Here is a 23,668-nt window from a genome sequence, read left to right on the forward strand (position 1 = left end):
AATGCATCTCTGGGTTATTTGTGGGGCATAGGAATTTGTTCATATTTTTTTTCAAAATATAGTCCGGTCCCCCACAAGGTCTGAGGGATAAACCGGCCCCCTGCTGAAAAAGTTTGCTGACCCCTGATCTTATTGGTCTTTGTTGTATGTGGCTTGTGCAAAGGGTGGCATATAAATATAAATAATATGCAAATAAGCTTTAGAAGAGGGTCAGAGGTCAGATGGACAGAGGAGGAATGGTAAAGGCCGCCTCCCCAGCTGACCCTTCCGGAAAAGAAGAAGACAGTTCAGAATTACAGCAGAGATCTGAAGGAGATCACAGCTCAGAGGATAATGAGGGGAAAGTTGGGAAATAATGGGAGAGGAGGAGGAGAAGGCAGAGCCGGAGCAGCTGGCTGACACGTTATCACTAGAAAGCATTCCAGAACCACCATCTCCTAGAATTGGCAAGCCTTAAAAATAGGAGAGAAAAGGGCTCAGAAGCAAAGGGCCCTTAGCACCAACCTTAGAAGGGATGGCGCATGAGGAAGTGGGAGAGAAGGGGAGAGGAGATTTACGCCATTATTCCGAGAGGCTGCCTTTCTAAGCCTCAGCCTGTGAACACTGAGTAAAAAGCAATTGGCAAGAACTTCCTTGTCTTATCCGTTAGAGGCAACCTACCGTGGGGGTTGGATCCTCTGACGCTTGACATCAGGCAAATTCATGAAGGGTGAGACTACCCTTGGCTACTAAGCCTGAGGGCTATGCCTTACCTGTACTGCTGGACACAGTAATGCTTCTGAATACCAGTTGCTGGGAGCCACAGGAGGGGAGAACGTTGCTGTGCTCATGTCTTGCTTGTGGGCTTCCCACAGGCGTTTGGTTGAGCACTGTGAAAACAGGATACTGGACAAGGTGGGTCACTGGCCTGATCCAGCAGGGCTCTTATGTTCTTTTTTTACGTTCTTACCAATTCCAGTTTCCAGCAAGTCAACAGCTGCCTATGAAGAGCCCTACTGGATTAAATCAAGGGCCACATCACATCCCATTTCCACAATGGCCAGACAGATAGTGCCAAGATTGGTATTCAGAAGTATTCCGCTGCCGAGCATGGAGTCTGCATAAGGATGTTCCATGGACTCGATGTATACTGATCTATGGCACAGTTCATTTGAAATTCCAGTTTGCGTACAAGAACTTTTTGGTGATCTTGATCAATGCCACACCTTCCTGGCCTCTTCAACAGAAATTCCCAGATATGCAGAGATTGGCTTAACCAGCCACAAATTGGACCAGCTCAGAAAGAAGAATCTAAGATCGCAGCCCAATGCATTTGTCAGTCATAAGCATTCGCACTTGGAAGTGAGAAAAAGATTTATCTGTTTTTACAGCGGCACACTTTTCCTTAGGAATCCAAGTTATTTCACTAGTGTGAAAATGCATACTTGTCCGTGAATGCAAAAAGAGACTGAATCTGGTGAGATGGAAAAAATTCTGTTCCTAACAGGATGTTTGGGTTGCAAATAGAGGACTACACTGCCTCATGAATATGAATGAACACATGGAAATGTTTACTGTAATTTCAGAAGAAGAGTTCAAATGCTGTAGGTGTACGATCACAGCATTTTGAGACCTGGGGCTTGTTTACATAAACATTTATGGTTTGTCTTGGAAAAAAAGCTTTAGCTTAAGGTATTAGAATAGGGTTCTATGAAGTGTGTGCCATTTTCCACCTTCTGCAAGGAATTCCCTACCTACTGAGCTTCATCACTCCTTGGACTGCAGATTGCAGCTAATTGTTAACTCTCTCCTCAAACAAGAGACAAGCATTACAACACAGAGCCCTCTTTGAGATCTTCCCTCATTCAGATTTTAGTTCAAACCAAAGAAGAACTCACATTTCTCTCCTTAACCCCCAACTGACCCTCTGCTCAAGTTCCACTCATGGGAGGAAGGAACCACGAAAGCCTGTGAAGTGCCAGGAATGCAATAATTTTTTTCTGGAGCAGTGGAGAAATGGTATTTCCCACTTCTTCTGGAACTTGGCTTAGCAGTGCAAGTGCCAGGGAGCAGGGAGGAGAAGGAGATCTCCTCACCAACAGAGCTGGAGCCACAGCTGCTGCTGCTGCTGCCGCCACTCCCATAAAGAAAGTGGAAGAAAGGAGGAGGCTAGAAGGCAGCTGGCGCAGCAATCAGACCTTATTGCACCTGATGGGATCCAGTTTAGCGCAGATATGCTGAGAATTAGCCAAGCAATTTGCCAAATGGGAGACAGTTGGAATCGCTCAGCTTATTCTAAGAAAATCTGAGAAGAACTAGAGGAGAAAGCGGTTTGCTCGTCCCTCTCTCCTCATTTGCCGTTGCATTTTCCCACTGATCTCAAAAGGATTTTCTGTTTTAAAAAACCTAAATTATTGCAGCTATTTTTATACCACTTAATCACTGACGTTTCTAAGTGGCATTGTAAGACCTTGCTGTTGGAACTGGTTTTAAACAACCAGAATTAAACAGATGGGGGATTTTTCTCTGCTCAGGTATACATGTACAGTACGAGAGAGAAAGTGTGTGTGTGTGTGCGCGCGCGCGCATGTACATATACATGAGAGGGAGAGCTATGCAGAATTATCTGCATAGGTTCACTCACTGGCCATCAGGATTGCGGTTCCTACACTTTAAAAGGGTATAATCCTATACACACTTACTTGGGAGTAAGCCTGCTTAGATTTAGCTGGACTCCCCTTTTTTTTGTTTCTACAGATGATAAAGAAGGGGTGCTTGCATTTAGAATTCTCTGCAATGGCTTTACTGATGAAGAAGAGCTGCCATTCCCCAACTTCCCTGGCAAGAGAGACTGAGTGTTAAATCACTCTGAGAGTTCATATAATCATAGAGTTGAAAGGGATCCTGAGGGTCATCTAGTCCAACCCCCTGCAATGCAGGAATCTAAACACGCGATTCCCCCATCCAATGTGAAACCATACTGGACTCTGTTTAGCTTTGCAAATCTGCTAGCAGTTGTAGCACTGTGAAGGGAACAGTGGCCATCTAACAATTCTCAGCAACAAACTACAGTAAAGTTCCCAAGATTCTCTGAGGGAAATTGTGGCTGAATGATACCACTTTAAATGTATAGTACAGAAGTCTGGGAAGTGTTTTCTGTGTGATTATTCAAGCACACACTTCACATGTAGAGTCTAAACTTGGCTCATTTTCTTATCTGCTTGAATTTATCAGGTCCACAGTTTTGGCGTGGTTTGTGTTAAGAGGAACGGTGAAGAGTGGGGAAGGGCGGATATCATGTGCGGAGAGGATTTTAAGGAAACTTAATTGCTATATACCTTAGCTGAACAGTTTTTCCTCCGGTTCCCATTGTCAGTCCTATTACAGAAGGTCCCAGAGCTGCCTTTGGCTCTCCTGGGTGCCCACCACCCCTAGTCTCAATGAGGTACCAGAAGTTTTCCATTTAAAAAACCAGCGATCCTAATCCTGGGTCAAATGAGCTACAGCAATAGCAAAGAAACACTGCAGGTGGCATTCTTTCAATTACCTTTTCTGCTTCTTTATTGGTAAGAATCTGAGGGTAAACTCTGTTCAGCTGAAGGATAATTTTGTCAACCAGCTGCTCGCTCAGCCTGCCTTTGCTCGTTAGGAATGCCATGTCCTGCCGTAAACGGTCACAGTAAGTCGGATCTACAAAACAGAAGCAACACATTTAAAACTAGGCCTCTGGTATCACAAAGCACAACTGGATGGAAGTGCCATATAATTCACATCAGCTACCAAATGTTTCACAGTAGGACATGACTTCGTGTGCACTGCCAAGCTTCAGGAACATCCTGGGAGCGCCATAAATGCTCTCAGGAACCATGAAGATGAATAATACCAGGCATCCCCAAACTTTGGCCCTCCAGATGTTATGGACTACAATTCCCATAATCCCTGACCACTGGTTCTCTTAGCTAGGGATCATGGGAGTTGTAGGCCAAAACATCTGGAGGGCCGCAGTTTGGGGATGCCTGAATAATACAAATACTGTGCCTTTATAGGGTGCATTTCACATACAATGCAATCTTTACACAAGATCTCGGATAAAACCAACTAGCCATGAGGTCTCATCAGTGGCAGCCCACCAAGACCGTGTGTGTGTGTGTGTGTGTGTGTGTGTGTAGCGAGGCATTTCCAAGTGGTTTAAATTTCAACATAGCAGCCCTCCCAGTGCACTGCAAGCTACTCTCCCATCCTGCTTGTGGTCTCATGTGTTCCTTCATGTTCCTGTACTTTACATGTGAACTCACCTCTTCCTTTTCTTTCCAGAGCCAACCATGGTCAGCATCACAGTTGCAGTTTTGCAACCATGATCAGAAGTGAGTTTACAGGAGGCTGAGCCAGGCATCCCCAACTTGGCCCTCCAGATGCGTTGGGACTACAATTCCCATCATCCCTGACCACTGGTCCTGTCAGCTAGGGATGATGGGAGTTGTAGTCCCAAAACATCTGGGCTGAGCTAATGGTTAGAAAACAAAGCTGCATATAAGCCTTGTTACCTTTGAAAATGAAAAGATACTACAGAGGAACACAGAGAGGGAGAGGGAAGACACAGACAAACTCAGTGGAGCAATAACAGAGTTGAGGAGCTCCTGATCTCCTATACATGCTTAGAAGATTGGGCAATATCACATCTGAACAGTAAAAAATGCATTTTTTAAAAGTTGGAATGCTCAATTTTTATATCTGCCTTCAAATCCTAGCCACTAAAAGGGAAACTGTGCAGTCTAACCTGACCTCAGAACAATTTCAATTGCTGTATTTTTATTGCTGCATAGCCGAGCATGGGATTTGTTTGCTAATCAGTGCTTCAAAATCCAGAGATTCTGCTATAAAAACAGCAGGATGGCCTTAACAGAGGATGATTTTGCTGTTCAGCTTTAAACCTTTCATTGCCTTCAGATTCTGTCCTCTTTTAAAATAATGTGATATTCCCCAAAAAATATTCATAAAAGCCTCCCACAATTATTGTAATAAGCAATGGCTCTTTGAGAGCCTGAGTCATTCCCATTAAAAAAAGAAAAGCTTTCTACTGGCATTGCACAACTTTTGCAATTCCGTAAGCTTCAACTGGATTTCCAGCAGACTGTTACCATTCACCCCATAAAATTAATGGTTCAAATGGCAAACAAAGCATCTTTTCCACATTGTCTCAATGCACCTCAATAAAATCCATGTGCTTGCTAAAATTCTTTTCCAGTTTTCTTTCAAGACGCAATGAGAAAGGAAGATTGAAGAGGGCGGGAGTCAGGTCAAGAGCTACGTTTTGAAAGATGCACTGAGAATACATGGGTGAGGATAAGGACAAACCGAAGACAAAGCATAGAGATGGTGACAACACAGCATATCAATGATTAGGGTTGTTTCACATAGGGCAAAATTTCCCACAACTATATTCTGTCCCCAGGGGTGAAACTAGCTGTGGCTCGCAAATTAGTCATCTCCTTCCTTCCTATGCTGTCCCCTCACCCCTCGCCCACTTTGAAACCTAGGACTCAGCTACATTAGTCAAAAAACAGTGTTTTGAATGCGTTATAAACAGTCGCTGTAGAGCACAAAACTTTTCTATGCATTTTTACATAGTGTTTTTTTCTTTTCTTATAACTATTTTTTTAAAGCGTTTCCCCCCCACCCCCTAGACTGTACACTTTTGGAGGCAGGGAACAGCCTTTTTTCCTTCCGTATGACAAAGTGTACATTTCAGAAAATCAAGAACACCTGATTCTAAATGGCCTCGGTCCAGTATACCTGAAAGAGCATCTCCACCCCCATCGTTCTGCCTGGACACTGAGGTCCAGCTCCAAGGGCCTTCTGGCGGTTCCCTCACTGCGAGAAGCCAAGTTATAGGGAACCAGGCAAAGGGCTTTTTCGGTAGTGGCACCTGCCCTGTGGAACGCCTTTCCCACCAGATGTCAAAGAGAAAAACAACTACCAGACTTTTAGAAGACACCTGATGGACTACTGTATTTCAGTATTTAGTTGGAAGCCGCCCAGAGTGGCTGGGAAAACCCAGCCAGATGGGCGGGGTATAAATACAAAATTATTATTATTAGTTATTATTATTATTATTATTATTATTATTATTATTATTATCATCATCATCATCATCATCATTATCCCTGTCGGAAACTTCCTAACATGATGATTGAAATGTCTTTGAAAAAGGCTTCATATGACATGACATGATTGTCCTTCCATATGAACTCCTCACATATTTTCATTATACGTCAAGAAAATTAGACATCAGATTCATGTACAGTGGTACCTCGGTTTAAGTACACAATTGGTTCCGGAAGTCTGTACTTAACCTGTAGCGAACTTTCCCATTGAAAGTAATAAAAAGTGGATTAATCCGTTCCAGACGGGTCCGCGGAGTACTTAAACTGAAAGTACTCAAACCGAAGCGTACTTAAACCGAGGTATGACTGTAATTTCCCTGCATTGGGCACCCAGAGTGAGATTTTAAAAATGAAACTCGTGCCGTATCACAAACTTCTTTTGACGCCACCCTAAGTTCCCTAAGACATTTGCTGTGCTGCTTAAGAAATCGAGGCCAAGGTACTCTTGGGAGTCTGGAGCTAGCGGCATAGTTCTCTAGTTCCAAGGTTTACCCATGAGAATGTCCCTTTGAACGAGGTAGAACTTGTATCTAAGACTACATACATACCATACATTTACAACACATTTAATGCACATTCCCTCTTTCAAAGAATCATGGGAACCGTAGTTTGTTAAGGGTGCTGGCTACACTGCCATTCTTTGGATTCTTTTGGGGAGGAATGTGCTTTAAATATGTGATGTGTATGTAGCATGTGAAGCTATGAATGAACAGGAAAGGCGAGCTCAGGGTAGCTTTTCTCTCTTGGCTCTCTCCAATGTCTTCTGCTACAAGTCACATGTGCAACAACATACAAGAGCATATGAGCAGCGAAGAGAGTTTACATCAGTTAAGCCTTTTAAAAATAAAATGCATTTCAGTAAACTGGAATCCTGCCTACAACTGCAGCTCTTTAAATTATGCCTCTGTTATTATCTTGAGGCTTTGTGCTGACCCATACAAATCTTGTATTTTATGCAGCACACATAATTATGCAATGTAAGCTTCTCTGGGATTTCAGGCAAGGCTCCTTTTTATTTTCTTCAATCAACGGCAAATGCAAGGCAGCATTATGTAAAGGGCGAGTCCCCGTCCCCCCCACTATGCTACCTTTCTAGAAGTTCTCTCTGCTCAAAATCCTTGCATGCAATTTAAAATGTGTTAACCTTAACCTTGGAGCATAACGATAAATGTATGGTAGTGGTAACTAGCCTTTTCAGGCCAAGTGGACACATACAGAATTCTGAAAAAGTGCTGTGAGCACTTGGTCTGTCCACCATTAGGCCTACAGATCTTCCCGTTGCAAACTTCCAAGGAACTCTACCTTCCAAAGCACAGAATTTGGATGCTTCGAATAAACACACCCCAGTCCCATCAGGTGTGCTCCTGGACCTTTCCCAGTTCCTTCAGAAATAGCTCTGAGGGTGTCAATTACTGCCATTAAAATCAGGTTTTGTCACTGACTTTATCTAGATACAACACACAAGACAATTTGCAAACAATGGCATGCCTAACACTTGGAAGATTTCTATTATTTATGAGAGCACAGAATGCAGAATCTCAAATCGTAAATAGGATTCCCATTGTAGTTTTTGTCTATTGTACGTGCCAACAGCTAAATAAAAATGTGGTGTTGTTAAAAATCATTGTAGATCAACTATTTCATTTTTCTTTCTTTGACAACTGCTCTATCACCATTAACAAAATGAGTTTTCGAAAATATCCAGCCCATAATCTTTTAATCCGGCCCTGGCTTTATTCCCTCATGAAGCTGTAACCATAGAACAGGGGTGTCAAACTCAAATTCATCGGGGGCCGCATCAGCAGTTTGGTCACCCTCAAAGGGCCGGTTGTGTCTGTAGGACTATGTGTCCACTCTTTATTATCATAAATTATTGTCACTGCATTCAATTATTATTGTTTTTTGTAATAATGTAAGCTCATTCCCGCCCCCACGCGGATCACATTCCTGCGCCGTGGCACGTGTGTGGGAGGGGATGTAAACGAGGGAAATTTGAACAAAAGGTGGGGATCGGCGGCTTCCGGGGGGGGGGGGGCTCAACTAAACCTTTGGCAGGAAGGAGAAAGCCACTGCTGGGATTAAAAACCTGCAGATGGAAAGAGGGCTTCCCTCTCCCGCCCTGCGCACACCCAAACCCCGCTAGGCAGGATGCCACACGCTGCAACCCACCCCATGCTTTGGAGAGGGGCAGGAACATGCGGTGCAGCGCCAACTCCCTGCTTTGCTTTTGCATCCTCCCTCCTCAGCGCCAGAGTCCCTTCCCCTCGCGCTGAGGGAGGGCAGCGGATTTCCCGAGGAGGAAGGCGGCGGCAGCCCCAGCGGACGTGCATCTTCGCCTCAGAGCTGCTCTTCACCCCACCCACACTGTTGTCGTCTTCGCCGCCGCCTCTCCCTACCGGGACTGCAGGCAAAGGAGGCTTGAAAACCTCCCCCCCCCAAAAAAAATTCCCCTCCCACCTACTCAAACCGCGAGGCGACTCCATCTGGAGCCCTACATCATGAGGGGCTGAGAGGAGGCGGCGGCAGAGCGGGAAGAGCAGGAACCCGTGCCGTCGCCGCCGCCTCCCTCCTGGCCGCCCCCCCAGGGAGCAGCTCTGCCGGAACTGAGAAGCCAAAGGGCGGCTCGGGGGTGGGGGGGGCAGAGCAAAAGCCAGGCACCCTCCCGAGTGTCTATGAGGAGAAAATGGGGGAAGAGGGAAGAGAAACCCGGCTCCATCAAGAGAGTGGCTGTTGCGCTTCGCCTACTTCCCCCTCAGGCTCACTCTGCGTCCCTTTCGCCCGCTCGCTCGCCCACCTCCTGGATGCAGCGAAGGAGAGGAAGGGAAGCGGTGGGCGGCGGCTCCCCAGTGCCGCCTCACTCGCTCTCGGAGACAACAGCAAAGCCCGCCAAAAAAAAATCCAGCACTGCTCCGTCCCGGCACCAACTTTGCCGGCGGCGCCTGTAGGGCTTTCCTACCTCCTCGGCGGGCTTCCTCCTCCTCCTCCTGCATCTCACTTCCCCGTCTGGCCGCTGTGCCACCGCCTCCCTCAGCCTCATTCGAAATTGAAATTCCCTGGCCAAGGCCGTCAGCACAGCTCCAGCGCCCCGGCCTCCGCCTGCAGCCCCGCCCCCGGTTTTGACCCTCGGCCAATCGCAGGCCCCAGAACTACTGTTAGCGGTTAATGTCGGCGGTGGCTACGCGGGCCACATGACGAGGTCTGGCGGGCCGGATTAGGCCCCCGGGCCTTGTGTTTGACACCCGTGCCATAGAAGATCACAGACTTTGAAATCGCTAGATGCTGAAATGAATTTGGCCTTATCTTGGACTCCGTTGTGGAAACAGATATGCAAGGTAGACTAGAGGTATTTCAATGAAACTTGACTGACATTAAAAAAAAAAATTAAGGCACTGGTATTTTTTTTATCAGAGAAAAAGAAAACAGCCTATAAAAATGACGAGGAAATAAATCCAAGGCAGAAAGGAATCTCAGCGTTTCATTGCAGTGGAGAGACGTATACAGTCCAGTACTTGCCATGCTGGAGGAATGTTTACAGAATTGCTAGCTACAGACCTGAGTTTTGTCCTGCAGCAGCCTTACCATTTTCCTATGTTCAATGCTTTGTTCACTTGTCTTACCGTATTCTCCTGTCTGCTGCAGGCTCCAGGGAGTAAAACGCCAGCAGTGAGCCCAGGGTCCCTAGTGCTGCACAATAACCTGTCACACCACCAGGGGTGTACGAAGTGGGGGTCAACGGGGGCAGGCCGACCCAGGTGCCACTCTGGGGGAGTGACAAGATGCCCCCTGTGTGCAGGGGATGTGCGCAGTCCATATGGGCGCCGTTTGCGCGCCGTTCATATGGGCTGCCTCTTGCACAGCGACCATATGGGCTGCCGCGCATGTGCACTCCTTACGGGATGCCGCACATGCGCACTCCATACGCGCTGCCCTGCCCTGGGTGCCAGAGAGGGTTCCTCCGCAAGTCACAGTAACTACGGCTTCCCCGGACTGAATGAACATCCACTCTCCCAGGGAAGAGCTTGCATCCACTTTGCTCCTAAACTCCGCAAAGCCAAGGTCTGGATTAGAGTGTTGCCTGAACGCAGTACAGTGGAACCTCGGTTTATGAACACCTCGGTTTACGAATTTTCGGTTTACGAACACCGCGGACCCATCTGGAATGGATTAATTCACTTTCCATTACTTTCAATGGGAAAGTTCGCTTCAGTTTATGAACGCTTCAGTTTATGAACAGACTTCCGGAACCAATTGTGTTCATAAACCGAGGTACCACTGTATTATGGTTAAACTCAATCTGTAGCCAAGTTTTGTTCATGGCTACAGATCTTGGTTAAAGAGGACAGAGCACCAGAGGACACACTAAGTGAAACCTTGGCTTAGCTTCTATGGGTGCTAAGAGGACCCAGAGAGGAGCAAAGTTGGCACCAGTAGGTTCATGCTAAACCATGGTTTGCCTTAGTGCTGCATGCAAACATGGCCCCTGTTGTCATCACCTTGGAGCTCTTAAAGATACACTCTGGTGGAATCTACTCACATATAAAAAACGCTGTGAAAATGGCTTTTTTTAAAAAAAGTTTTGAAAAATACATTGAATTTGGCATAGCTCATTCTCGCCATCTAGTGTCACATTTGTATATTGCACTTCACAACACATTTAAAATATTTTATTTGCAGTTGTATAGCTGAGTCCACTGTTTCCAAGGCTTGCACTCTCCACCCTTAATGCTTAGCACTTTCCTTGGCCAATTATGGCAAACTGGAGGTATATACTGTATGTATATTACCATGAACGCATTTGGGTTTGGCCTATGTAAACATGGCATAGTTGTATTTGGCATGTGTTAACATTACACTAAGTAACTGCAGGATTGCCACGTACAGGGTTTTTTTTTAAAAAAAACACATGCAAAGAGCTCATTCAACATTTAATCCAGACCTATCCCAAAACAAACTACACCCCCACAGTTTACATCGTCAAAGCAATTCAGCAATACAGAAAACAATAATGCAACTATTTTAGTACACCAAACAACAAGCAATGCTAACAAAGCAAAATGCTCATCATTTTGGCCTTCAGGCAGATTATAAAATGAGAGAAGATTACTCTTCCCACAAAGCAGACAATTATAGCACTAACAATGATTGCCGAATGACCAGGTCATTATGATAACTGCAGATGGTTTAAAACTTTCTCCCCACTTCCATTCATTCTGTTCTTGGAAAGAATCAAACAAATCCATAGTTTGGTGCAGATTCTGCAAACAGACTGAGAATTTGATTGCTGCTGGCAGCCAAACACAAAGAGGAGATCATTACAGTATATGAAAGTAATATGTTACAAAGCCATTAAGAATCAGGAGGTTTTCCAGCTATAGATTTGGAGAGCACTCTTTTTGTTTTTGTTTTGCTTCATTTATGTCCTATCTGCATGTTTTTTGGGTGTTCTCTCAGATATCCAGACACTGGAGGCAAGCAGTGGGGAATGGCTATCTTTATCTTGCTTGACTTAGGAACTGGCTTCCATTAAAGATGCTGGTATCAACTTTTAAAGCATCTTGTTTGGTTGGAGTGGTTGCCTGCTTGGTGGGAGGTGTTGCCTGCTTTTTTGGTCCCTGTTGTATTGTGTGTGTGTGTGTGTGTGTGTGTGTGTGTGTGTGTGTGTGTGTGTTCAGATTTCCTTGTGAAACTTTTTTTGTGGTGTCCACAACAGTTTCTCAGGTTTCCAAATATGCCCCCAAATCCAAAAAGGTTGCAGACCCCGAAGGGTGTGTTCAGGGGTAAACACCTGAGAGAATTCATAGAGGTGTAAACTAGCTTCCCAACTTTCCTTGGCTCCTTGGCTTCCCAAGTCAGGGGTTGGTGGGGTTGGGAGGGAACTGTATCTCTGAGGCAGACATCTGTCCTCAGAGATACAGTTCAAATACTCCACAGTTGCTTCGCATCAGGGAACAGCCGGCAGATGCTGATAAGTTTCAGTCTCCAAAGATCTAAGCTGGATTTGAAGTGATGCCTCCTAAGTGAAAGGTCAAGCAACCAGCCATGTGAAACACGCAGGCATTAGCTCGAGAAAATAGCATATCTGAAGGTCAGCGTTTAGAAATAAAGACTATACAGGGTAGCAGAATCAGCAAACCATTTCTGTTCAGGCCAAATGCATCAGTCACATAAAAAGCACTGCCTCTGATCATTGCAATCTTAGGTCTGCTTAACTTTTGTCTCACCTTCACACAAGAGCTAAAATAAATGTTTCCATCTCAAGCATCCGCATGTTCAGATTCTTCTAGCATGAGCAACTTGAGTATCACAGCTATTTTTGGAAAAGTATTTTCTACAGTCTATTATACTAACCTGGCTTGCAGTAAAAGCTGCTGTTTAATATGTATATAACAGGTTACTGTATATGTATATGTACTGTATATGTATATAACATGTTACTGTCTCAAACCTTTTACTTACACAACCAAATTATCTTGTTGTGCTTGTTGAAGCTTATAATAAAAGCTTCCTGTAGCTGTTATTGTGTGTGTGTGTTTTGTACATCTGCACAATAAGTGATTAGTAAGTCAAATATTATTGTTGTTATTAATGGCAATTCTGATGCTTTAACCAGTGGCATCACTCTGGTTGCATGATGACCAATGGCTATGAAAGCAGCATTGCAACAAGTAATGAATATGCAGCATCATTATGTGCAGAGCCTACTCCTGAATTAAATTCCACCAACCCCCCCCCATTTTTCTGTGTATAAGACTAGGTTTTTTTCCCTTTAAAATAATGTCAAGAGTGTGTGGGTGTCTTAAACACAGAGGCCATGTCCCCCCATTTTCTTAAATCAGAGTCCCCCCAAATAGGGGGCATCTTATGCATGGGGGCGTCTTATAGACGGAAAAATATTATATATTATATTATATTATGCAATTATTCATTGGGCATCTTGAGACCAAGCAACATACTGTTCAACAGATGCTACCTCAGTAGCAGGGTTGGGGAAAACCAGTGGCCCTCTAAATGTTGGATGGCTTTAAAAGAGAATTGGACAAATTCACGGAGCAGAATGACAACTAGTCATGATGGCTATATTCTGCCTCCACAGTTCAAGGCAGCAATGCTTCTGAATACCAGCTGCCAGAAGCGTCCGGCAGGCTTCCCTCTCTCCTTCTGGCCCTCCCTCCGCCCACCCTTACCACACTCGAGGCGGTTCTCCTCACAACCAGTTTGCGCTGGCTCCGCATGGGCTCGTCCTGCTCGCCCGCCGCCTGGCTTTCCTCAGGGCCATCGTGGAGGCAGGCGAGGGCTGTGCTGCCAGGGGAGCGTCTCCTCCAGTAGGGAGGAGACGCCGTGGAGGAGCCGGGCTCGGAAGCCGCCGGAGCTCTTTCCGTAGCGCACCCCGGCCTCGCCTCCACGTGGGCAGCGAGGGGCGTTCACAGCGGCGGCCGCTGGAGGTGGTCACCCCCGTCCAGCCTGCTGCCCCCCGCCCAGCCTGCCGCCCGGGGTGGCACACCCCCTGCCCCCCCCCATTCCTACACCACTGCCCAAGAGAGGAGTGCTCTTGTATTAGAATGCCGCTTCTTGGTTTCCCACAGTAATCTGGTTGGCCACTGTGGGATGCTGGCCTAGATCACTAGATTCACTGATCCAGCAGGCTCTTCTAATGTTCTTATATTATGAAAGTTTATCCAAGTAGTATTTACTTGGTTGTACAGTGTACTACACAGAGGCTGCCTCTGTTACCAGGGCTGATGACTCAGGCGGAGAAGCTGACTCACTTGGCATAAATTACTTCCATCTTTTGAAACTCCTGCTCTGCAAAAGTGCCCTGCCTTGCCCTCTGTGTTATGCTCTTCACAAGGGAACTCGGCGTTTTTTAAGCGGGTTACAATCAAGAAACTCTAAAAAACACAATGCTTGTAAACAGCTGCCGCGAGCAAACCAATGTCTAAAAGCAACCGTAACTGTGCGCAGTCCCATTAAGATCGACGCGGCTGGTAACAGGGTGTAGGATTGCAGACGTAAGACAACAAACAGAAATGCAGGTTTAAACAACTTCCTTCCAGGGGAGAGAAGCATCTCCCAACATACTGAAGGCTGTCTTTCAAAGGGAGGGTGCAAAGTTGTGCAGTGCACATTCTTCCATCGCCTTGCAAGGCAGGCAGTCGTGTGCTGACCTCCGTAGAGCTTACTTCTGAGTAAACATGCCTAAGATCGGGCTGCTTAAGAAACGCCCCGAGCTAACATGCACAACGGGCGGAAGCACTGCACGTCTGCAACCTCGCCGCGCACGCTTCCTCGGAAATAAAACGCGAGCAAGCACCCAGGGACAAGATCGGGATGCACAACGGTACGAAGAGACCTCGGCTCCAGTGCAAAAGGGGGGCGAAAGTGCTTCCTTTGTACACACACACACACCCGCCCTCCGAGGTGTCCTTGCCGCCCTGCTCTGTGCGCCCCCTGCAGCCGGGACTTGGCGGCGGCCCGCCGTCCTCTCCCTCCTCCGAGGGGCGTACGAACCTGGCATAATGGCGTCCAGCGGGAAGGAAGGTCTGCCCGGCGAGGTTGGGAAGCTTCCTCGAGCTGCCGCCGCCGCTGCCAGTCCCGCCCCTGCAAGCTCTGGCGGGCACGTCTTGCTCCTTCCTCTCGGGCAGGCAGGAGGCCTTCCGGACGCGACGCGACGCTTGCAAGCCGGCCTCGGCCACGCGGCGCTCAGGCAAAGTTGCCAGAAGGACCGCCGCGGGAGGAGCCGCCGCCCGGCTGACGAGGAGGGCAAGAAAGCGGCTTCTCCCTCGGCGGAAGAGTCGCGCGCTTTCCCTTCTCACTTGTCCGGGCAGGAGGAAAAAGAGCTGCCCCTCCATTCCCGTGCGCAGCGAGGAGCAGGGAGTTGCACACGCTGCTGCGATCCCAAGTGCTCTTGTTGGGGCTCGGGGCCCGGGGTTTCCTCCTTTCTCCTAAGCGCCAGGTTTTCCTTGGAGTTCAGCATGTTGTGGAGCAAAAGGGCAAACGGTGTGGTAAACGTAAAAAGATGAGCCTGCGCTGGATTCAGGCACACAGGGCACCAAGCCGAGGGGGCGCAAAATTGAGATAATAATAATTTTCCCAGTCACTCTGGGCAGCTCCCAACAGAATATTAAAAACAAGATAAAAGATCAAACATTTAAAACTTCCCTAAACAGGGCTGCCTGTCTTCTCAAAGTCAAATGGTTGTTTATTTCCTTGACATCTGATGGGAGGGCGTTCCACAGGGCGGGCGCCACTACCGAGAAGGCCCTCTGCCTGGTTCCCTGTAACCTCACTTTTTGTAGTGAGCGAACCGCCAGAAGGCCCTTGTAGGTGGACCTCAAGTGTCCAGGCTGAACGATGGGGGTGGAGACACTCCTTCAGGTGAGAAGATCCATACCTGAGAAAATCTCATTTGGGGATGCCAGATTTTGGCCTCACACAGGCACCATAATACAAAAGATGACCAAAGTCTGCCCCTGTATGAGCTACCAAAAAAGCTGCCTACTACCCCATTTTTTATAAACTAACAAGAAATGTTAAGTCCCCAATGTAGGCACATTGTGCACATTCAGCTTTATGCACTTGGCAAAAGGATTTAAAAATGGGCAAGGCATCCAGGAAAAAAAGACTTCAGCAATCCCACCCACTTTAGGCATGATCCCCGGAATGTAACCCCTGCCCATGTAAGATGTGGGGTTACTGTATTGAGTTTTTGCTTGGGTGTGGATGCTGAAGTTAGGCCTGAACCTAAGGGTGCTTTCTAGGCTGTCCCTACTTTCAGGTGGGATTGTGCTGGCAAATCTAAGTTGTGTGATCAAAGTTGACTTGGAGCTCTTGTGCATCGAATCCACTTCCTCGAAAGATCAAACTTTTTGCAGTAAGCAAAGTGAGGGAGAAATGCACTGGAAAGTATGGGGTTGTGCGTGCTTGCTTGCCTTTGGCACATCTCACCTCCCCGCAAGGAAATCTCTAGTGAATGCGCATTAAATCTCCCTGCAAACAAATCAGGGTAAATAAACAAATTGTCTGGAAGTGCCCGTGTTCTTTCTCAAGAATAGCAAATAAATGCTTCCTTAAAATTAAAAACAAAGATGTTAGGGAAGAATCTGATAACATGTTGTGGTCTCCCAATCTGGATAAATCAAGTTCTTCCTTCCAGAAGCAGCAACTATCTACACTTCCTACACTTCCTGAGCAGAAAACTTGTAATGCTGTTACAATGAAATGGGGGCAGAACCACACATGCCATACCAGTCCCAACTGCCACAGCCACTACACAAAACCTATGCTCACATGCAACCTCCAGAGGTGTTACACCCACTCAAAAACACTGAAAGAAATCATCTTTGACTCCCAAGTGAAGTAGTTTAGAGCCCAATTCTCCCCAGTTTATCATATTATCCCCATAATTGGGTAGACCTGAATTTACAGAGGGAAAGAATTAAGACTGGTGTTTGAGTGTAACGTCATCTGGATTACTCAAACTAAATAGGAATGCAAATGCTGTAGGTCCCATTAAAAGCAGAGGTTATAAATGGTCAATGTGTGGGGTTCAACCTCAAAGAACTTGCAAAATCTGTTAGCAATGACCTTTCTTATACTGTATAAGGGGACCTCGTGTGTGGGCTATGTCCAAAGTTGCTCTAAGTGCACTGTCATAGAAGAAAACTGGAAATCATGTGACTGCGTTTCCAAATGGTGTATGAGGATTTATTCAAATGTCATGCCTGTGGCAGGGATTATAATCTCCGCATAGACATACACACACACACACACACACAGGCTGTCACAAAGTGAGCCACCTTAGTGCAATGGATGGAGTATTTGATTCATTGTCATTCATGGGCTTACTTCTAAGTCTCCTATGTGCAGTGCTTTTTTCTTTAAAAATGTTTAGAGGTACTCTCATTTTCCTACTCATATTGATATACTGCCTCTCAGTGAGGCCAAGTTTAAGATTCACAAAATGTTTAGGGGTATGCGTACCCCTAGAAAAAAAGCACTGCTAATGTGTATTTACTTCCTAAGTGATATGCATGGAATTGCTCTGTAAAACATTTTCTGTAGTTGTAATTATTTCTTTCTAATGGTATAATTATCAAAGCTCTAAAAGGTTACATTTGTAACCAATTTGAAATGCTTAGATAGGAACAATATTGAACCGAAGGACAAAATTCTATCAGCGTTTCCATTTCCATTTCTTGTCCTGTGAATTCATGACTATAAATAAGAGTTGATGGCACATTTAATTTTCTTGTAGTTTGAACAGTGAGCATAAATTTAGACACTGAAAATTAATTGCCACTTTTGGAAACAATTAATTGTACAATTTCAAACAACATAATTTATTTTTTCACATAAATTCTCAAATTTAAAAAATTCTACATTTTTCTAATTTGCATATGCAGTTTATTATTATTATTATTATTATTAGAAACATGAGCTCATCCATTTGTGTGCAGCTAGGAGATAAAATGCATTTTGATATGTTTTGTAGTATAAAAAAGGACTTCCCTAGCTAGGATTTGATGCTGTGATTCCAGGCCCACCTTCTTGTAAGTAACCTCCATTACAAATAAGCAGGGTATAATTCCTTCTGCACTACAGTGTCTCTTTAGATACCCACAGATAGTTTGCAAAAAATGCAGATAAAAATAGAAATTTACAAATGTAAGTTTGTAAAATAAAAAAATACATATGGATTATGGCTTATATGCAAAAGTGATGCATATGCATTATTTGGTTACTGCTAAATGGGATAGGGGATGCAGGTGGCGCTGTGGGTTAAACCACTGAGCCTAGGGCTTGCCGATCAGAAGGTTGGCGGTTCGAATCCCTGCGACGGGGTGAGCTCCCGTTGCTCGGTCCCAGCTCCTGCCAACCTAGGAGTTCGAAAGCACGTCAAAGTGCAAGTAGATACAGTAAATAGGTACTGCTACAGCAGGAAGGTAAACGGCGTTTCCGTGTGCTGCTCTGGTTCACCAAAAGCGGCTTTGTCATGCTGGCCACATGACCCGGAAGCTGTACGCCGGCTCCCTCGGCCAATAACGCGAGATGAGTGCCGCAACCCCAGAGTTGGTCACGACTGGACCTAATGGTCAGGGGTCCCTTTACCTTTACCTAAATGGTATAGGCTGTGATCATAGTGTATATATGCAAACCCACAAGATTCCACTGTCTCCAAAAATACACATGCATATTTCATTGGGGTAGTGTGTTACACCCCATAGGCAACAGTGGCTAAATACAGATCTAAGATAGAAAAGCAAAAATCGCACTGATCCAGCACCCTAATTTCACTTCCTGGGCATCTGATTAGCACTGTGATAATCAGATCAACATTAAATATGGAACTAAATATTATTTTAACTACATAAAATTGACCTGTTGCTGACATGACTGACAACCTACAGCTCAGACTTCAGGATAATAAAATCAGCTGTTTTGTAAGAACCTTCTCACCTGGGAGTAAGCCCAGTGGAATTCAATGGGGCTTCCCTCTGAGCAAAGAATTGTGCTATAAGTCTGCTATTTGTCTCAGAGTTGGAAAGCGATTTGTGATCATGAGGGATGCATAACTTGATAAGGAATTTGGTCACCTTCATTCTTCAAAATGACTCCTGAGTAAACTAACCAAATGAACCACCCTGGTGTGAGTCCTTTCAGCTGAGAAAAATCCTTAGAGGTTGTAAGTTTCTGAGAACCCTAAACCATTAGGATGTACAGCAGAAGCTATTGAAGGCCCAGCAGCCAATTTGGGGGCCAAACCACATACGTGTCACCCAGGCCATTTGTATTCACAAATCCTCACAACTAGAGCTATACATGCTTTGCACTCTTAGGGCTCTTCATTGGGGCACAACACATTTTTGGACATATAATCGAGATAATGGCATTAATAAAATGTTAGGGCAGTATCAAACTAACCCCATCACTGCAAAGGATTTCTGCTTGCACAGCTGGACTCCCTCTGTGTCCTTCCCAAATATTCTCTGGAAGGTTGGCGAAAACCCCTAGAACTGACTTAGGAGGCACATGAGGGGGGAGACGAGAGGGGTAAAGTCCATAGTGCAGGCAGAAATATTTGAACGGATGGGACAAACTTGTGCTACTTTGGATACAACTCTTAATATGTTAAAAACCGTACTGAGCAGGTATTCAGACTTGTGTTTCTTTGCCAAGCCAAACAACTTTCCAGCTTATGACTGCCAAGCATGGGCATAGCCGCCATTTTTGTTAGGGGCGGCTGGACTTTGGGGGTGGGGGCAGAACCGACGGGATTGGTCAGTTAGCTAAGTACTGTGTGTTTAAAATAATTTTTATTCAATTTTTTTAAAAAAGCCAAGAAAATTGCACAACTTACATACCATACCATGGGGGAAATGAACAACAAAAACAACAACAACAACAATAAAAAAAGAAATGATATAAATGTATATAGAGATTTGTGTGAGTATAGATAATAATGTTAAAAGTGGAACAGCAAGTTAAAGAGGCTTAAAAAAATGGAAGCGATATATAAATGATTGGAAGTGATTTTTTTTCTTTTTAAAATGAATTTCTTTTATGTATGTTTTTTCTTTCTTCCTATTTCATTCTTTTTCTGTCTTCTTCTTCTGTTAGTTAAGTATTTCTATTGTTTTACAGTACATGATGGGGGGAGCTGCCCCCCTTGGCTATGCCCATGTCACCAAATGTTTAGAGATGTACTTCTCTTCTTTTACACCTCAATTGTTCTTGGCAGAAAACTCTGAATGTTCCAGAGCTGGCTTAGAGTTGTGATTTGAATATTGGGTTGCCATGCCCAAACACAACACTGACAATTATATTGCACCGGCAACCGACATGATTTGAACCACCAACCTCCCATCAGCCACAGTCAAAGCATCTGGAGAGCACCATGTTGAAGAACGCTGCCCTTACAGTATTTCAATCAGTAGCACCTTAAAGACCAACTAAGTTTTTATTTTGGTATGAGCTTTCGTGTGCATGCACACTTCTTCAGATATCTGAAGAAGTGTGCATGCACACGAAAGCTCATACCAAAATAAAAACTTAGTTGGTCTTTAAGGTGCTACTGAAGGAATTTTTTTATTTTACTTCGATCCAGACCAACACGGCTACCTACCTGTAACCAGTATTTCAATCATGAATCATTTTTAATACACATAAAATGAAAGGAAATATAGGTAAGGATCAGAGCCAAGGGCGTACCCACCACGGGGCAAGTTAGGGCAGCTGCCCTACTCTAGAAGCAGGGCTGGTGGGCAGAGGCGGAGCACAGCCCGGCGGAGCGCGAGTTCGCCATTCCCGCCGCGCCGCGCTGCACCCTCCCTCCAGCTCCCCGCCGCGCCCTCAGGCAAGGCCAAGCGCGGCGGGGAACCAGAGAGCGCGGCGGGCGGGCGGGAACGCTGAACTCGCGCTCCGCTGGGCTGGGCTCCGCCTCCGGCCACCAGCCCTGCTTCTAGGGAGGGGCACAGCCCGGCGGAGCGCGAGTTCGCCGTTCCCGCCCACTTTGTGGCCCCTCCCCTTCCGTGCCTTGGCCCCTCCCCTTGCCCCCCCCCTAGTTTTGATCCTGGGTACGCCCATGATCAGAGCCTGAACTAATCAGAAGCTCTCCTCACTTTGGCATAACTGACCATGAGAACAATGCCAGGCTTAGTTTTTCAGATGGAATGAGTTGAGCGGAGTTCACAAATTGAAATGGCAATTGGCGTTGCCACTGCGGGAGGCAGTGCAAGACAGGAGTGCCTGGCGTGCTATGGTCCATGGGGTCACGAAGAGTCGGACACGACTAAACTACTAAACAACAACAACAACAAAAATTGGTGTTGCATTAGATATTAACCCAGGCAACAACCTTAGAAACAAATAACCTCTGTTGTGTCTGCATTTCACAGACATTCTTAGATCAACATGGTAGGGCGTTTCCTTATAGCTTATGCAGTCCTCATGCTGAGTTCTCGCTGTCTCTGATGCATCAGCGGGGATGAGAAGAAGCAGTGGAAAAGTATTGTTGGGAGAGTGTGATTCATAGATTTTTGAGTTTTTGTCTACTGGTGAAAATGCTGTGGCTCGGGGATGGAAGCAGTAGAGTGTAATGTGACTGCTAGTTCTGCAGCCCAGATGTATTGCCAAAAGCACTGGTCTAGAAGCAAGGTGGGACGCAGGTGGCGCTGTGGTCTAAACCACAGAGCCTAGGGCTTGCCCATCAGAAGGTCGGCAGGTTCGAATCCCCGTGACAGGGTGAGCTCCTGTTGCTCGGTCCCTGCTCCTGCCAACCTAGCAGTTCGAAAACACGTCAAAGTGCAAGTAGATAAATAGGTACCGCTCCGGTGGGAAGGTAAACGGCGTTTCCATGCGCTGCTCTGGTTCGCCAGAAGTGGCTTTGTCATGCTGGCCACATGACCCTGTACGCTGTACGCCGGCTCCCTCGGCCAATAACGCGAGAAGAGCGCTGCAACCCCAGAGTCGGTCATGACTGGACCTAATGGTCAGGGGTCCCTTTACCTTTACCTAGTAGCAAGGCATCGCAAACACTCAAGGGAGCCCATTTAGTAACCAATGTTGACAATCATACTAGCAACCAAGGAGTTGTTGCAAACTAATGTCAATCCATGTCCTGGTGGCTAATGTGCAATAGGAATCAAGAGCAACATCTGAAGCAGCCTTGGTATGGCAGATTATGTAAGAGGGCCCTTAAAGTTTGCCATAGCTAAGGAACTGTGTGTCGCCCCCCAATAAATCCTCCATTTTACAGATAAGTTTGGGGAAAGTGCTGGGGGGGGGGTACAGTTGTACTTCCAAGCTGGCAGGAAGACACCAATGTAAATAATTTTGAAAGCAAGCCCACAGCCACCCCATGATAATATTGGTCACAGTAGCCATTCTGGAAGAATGTGCGTCTATTTTTGATCCTGAAATAAAATTATCAGTGTGGAAACCTTTCCCTTCAAGCATAATGTTTCATTCCATGTCCTTGTGATGTGCTAAATATATACTAAAATATTATGTTGCCACGTGTAGAAAACAAAAGCAGAAAGCTTTATACTGAAGAACACGTCCCAAAATATTATATTCAGTTGAAAAGGGTTACCAGACCATATGACTACTATTTTCCTGTCATCGCTGTACAGACAGATTCTTTGTTAAGGATAATGAACAGGAAGAATGACATATCCCCCAGCAATAAGAATGCAAAATACATTCACACAAAAAGGACCAAGTCTGGGTGAATCAGACTTGCAGGCAGACACTCCCTTTCCCCCCCCCAAAGTCATTTACAGCTTCTCTTGTTTTCAAAGCAAGGCTTTATGTCTTGTCTTTTTTATAAAAAAAAATCCCACCTCTTTATGAACATACGTTTAGGAAAAATAATTCACTATGACTTACATTTTCTGAAGAGCATTGTCCATGGGTTTGGCAGCTTTTCCTGCTATGGCTGAAAGAAATCCATGAAATCGGGCAAGTTGAAAATCTGTCCCTTTACTGAAGTTGCTGTCAGGAACGGAAGTTCAGTGACGACTTCGGGAGGGCGAAAAGCGAAAGTAAAATCTGAGAGCCACTTTAAGGCTTTGGCCAGCAGAGGTCTTCATTCCGCCCTTGGAAAATAAATGGATGCCCACTCTGTAAACGGTTCACAACCGAAGAAAAGGGTCACTGTGACCTGATCACATTTGTCCTTTAATATCAAGCAGCGAGGCTTTTGCAGTTTTAAAAACACTTGAGTAAAGCTATTAAATATGTATGCGCACAATCGCTTCTATTGAACTTCTCCAGCCTGTTCCAACACTTGCTTCTGCAAAAGCTGCCTTAAATGCTTAAAATGGGATGTGCCAACAGGTGTACTGGCACACACCTGTAACAAAACATTGCATGCTGTACTTCCCACAGAAGTTTTGTATTCCTGGCAGAAACGTTTTAAAAAACGACTTGCTAAGATCTGTGAAACCTTTTTACAAATTTTCCATGGCATAGTTCCAGGCATCTAAATAGCAGGACTACAATGTTTAATATAACAGATTAATCAGTTTTAAAACTATTAATCAACTTAAAAGGTGCCCCAAATTAATAAGCGTGCAGCAGATTTTTTTAAAAAAAACTTTTAAAAAGCTATATATTTAATACTTTTTTAAAATGAAGGTGGAAAGTACCATATTATTGAGCTTGCTGCTTTTTTCTCTTATGCAGGAGGAAACATCTCTTCTCAAAATATCTCAGCCATGACTCATAGACATAGAACCTTAAAGTTGGAAGGTACACGAATCCTGCCCACAGGCTCAAAGCACCAACCTTCTGGTTAACAGCCAGATGCACTTGATCCACTGAGCCCTGGGGAGGTCTAAGCATCTAAGCTTGAAAAAGTACACTTCTTGCTTCAGAAATAATGTTTACCCATATGCAACTTCAATGAATACGATAGATTAACCATGAAACTCATATGATTGACTAAATGCATTACTTATTCCTGAGGTGGGAAGGCTCTGGATCACAGCCTAATTAGGTCTAGCATCACACCCCTGATGTGATAG

The 23,668-nt window shown here is 45.4% G+C and overlaps 1 protein-coding gene across 7 annotated transcripts in view; it reads right to left on the minus strand.

The window, feature by feature from the left end:
- Positions 1–22,677, minus strand: part of CARD19 (caspase recruitment domain family member 19) — a 37,592-nt gene extending 14,915 nt beyond the window's left edge. For 4 of the 7 annotated variants that reach the window (XM_035106315.3, XM_035106313.3, XM_088662226.1 and 1 more), the window contains exons 1-2: positions 22,530–22,677; positions 3,527–3,669 (exon numbers count right to left, since the gene is read on the minus strand). In XM_035106315.3, coding sequence (XP_034962206.1) covers positions 3,527–3,669; positions 22,530–22,545 — 159 coding nt within the window. In that variant the 5' untranslated portion in view covers positions 22,546–22,677. Of the gene's footprint in view, positions 1–3,526; positions 3,670–14,651; positions 15,106–22,529 lie in introns of those variants that run through there. The other 3 variants (XM_088662227.1, XM_088662229.1, XM_035106314.3) reach the window with 2 other exon arrangements.
- Positions 22,678–23,668: the final 991 nt, after the last annotated feature.

The sequence above is a fragment of the Zootoca vivipara genome, chromosome 2 (genome assembly GCF_965207765.1).
Source record: "Zootoca vivipara chromosome 2, rZooViv2.hap1.1, whole genome shotgun sequence".
Taxonomy (NCBI): Eukaryota; Metazoa; Chordata; class Lepidosauria; order Squamata; family Lacertidae; genus Zootoca; species Zootoca vivipara.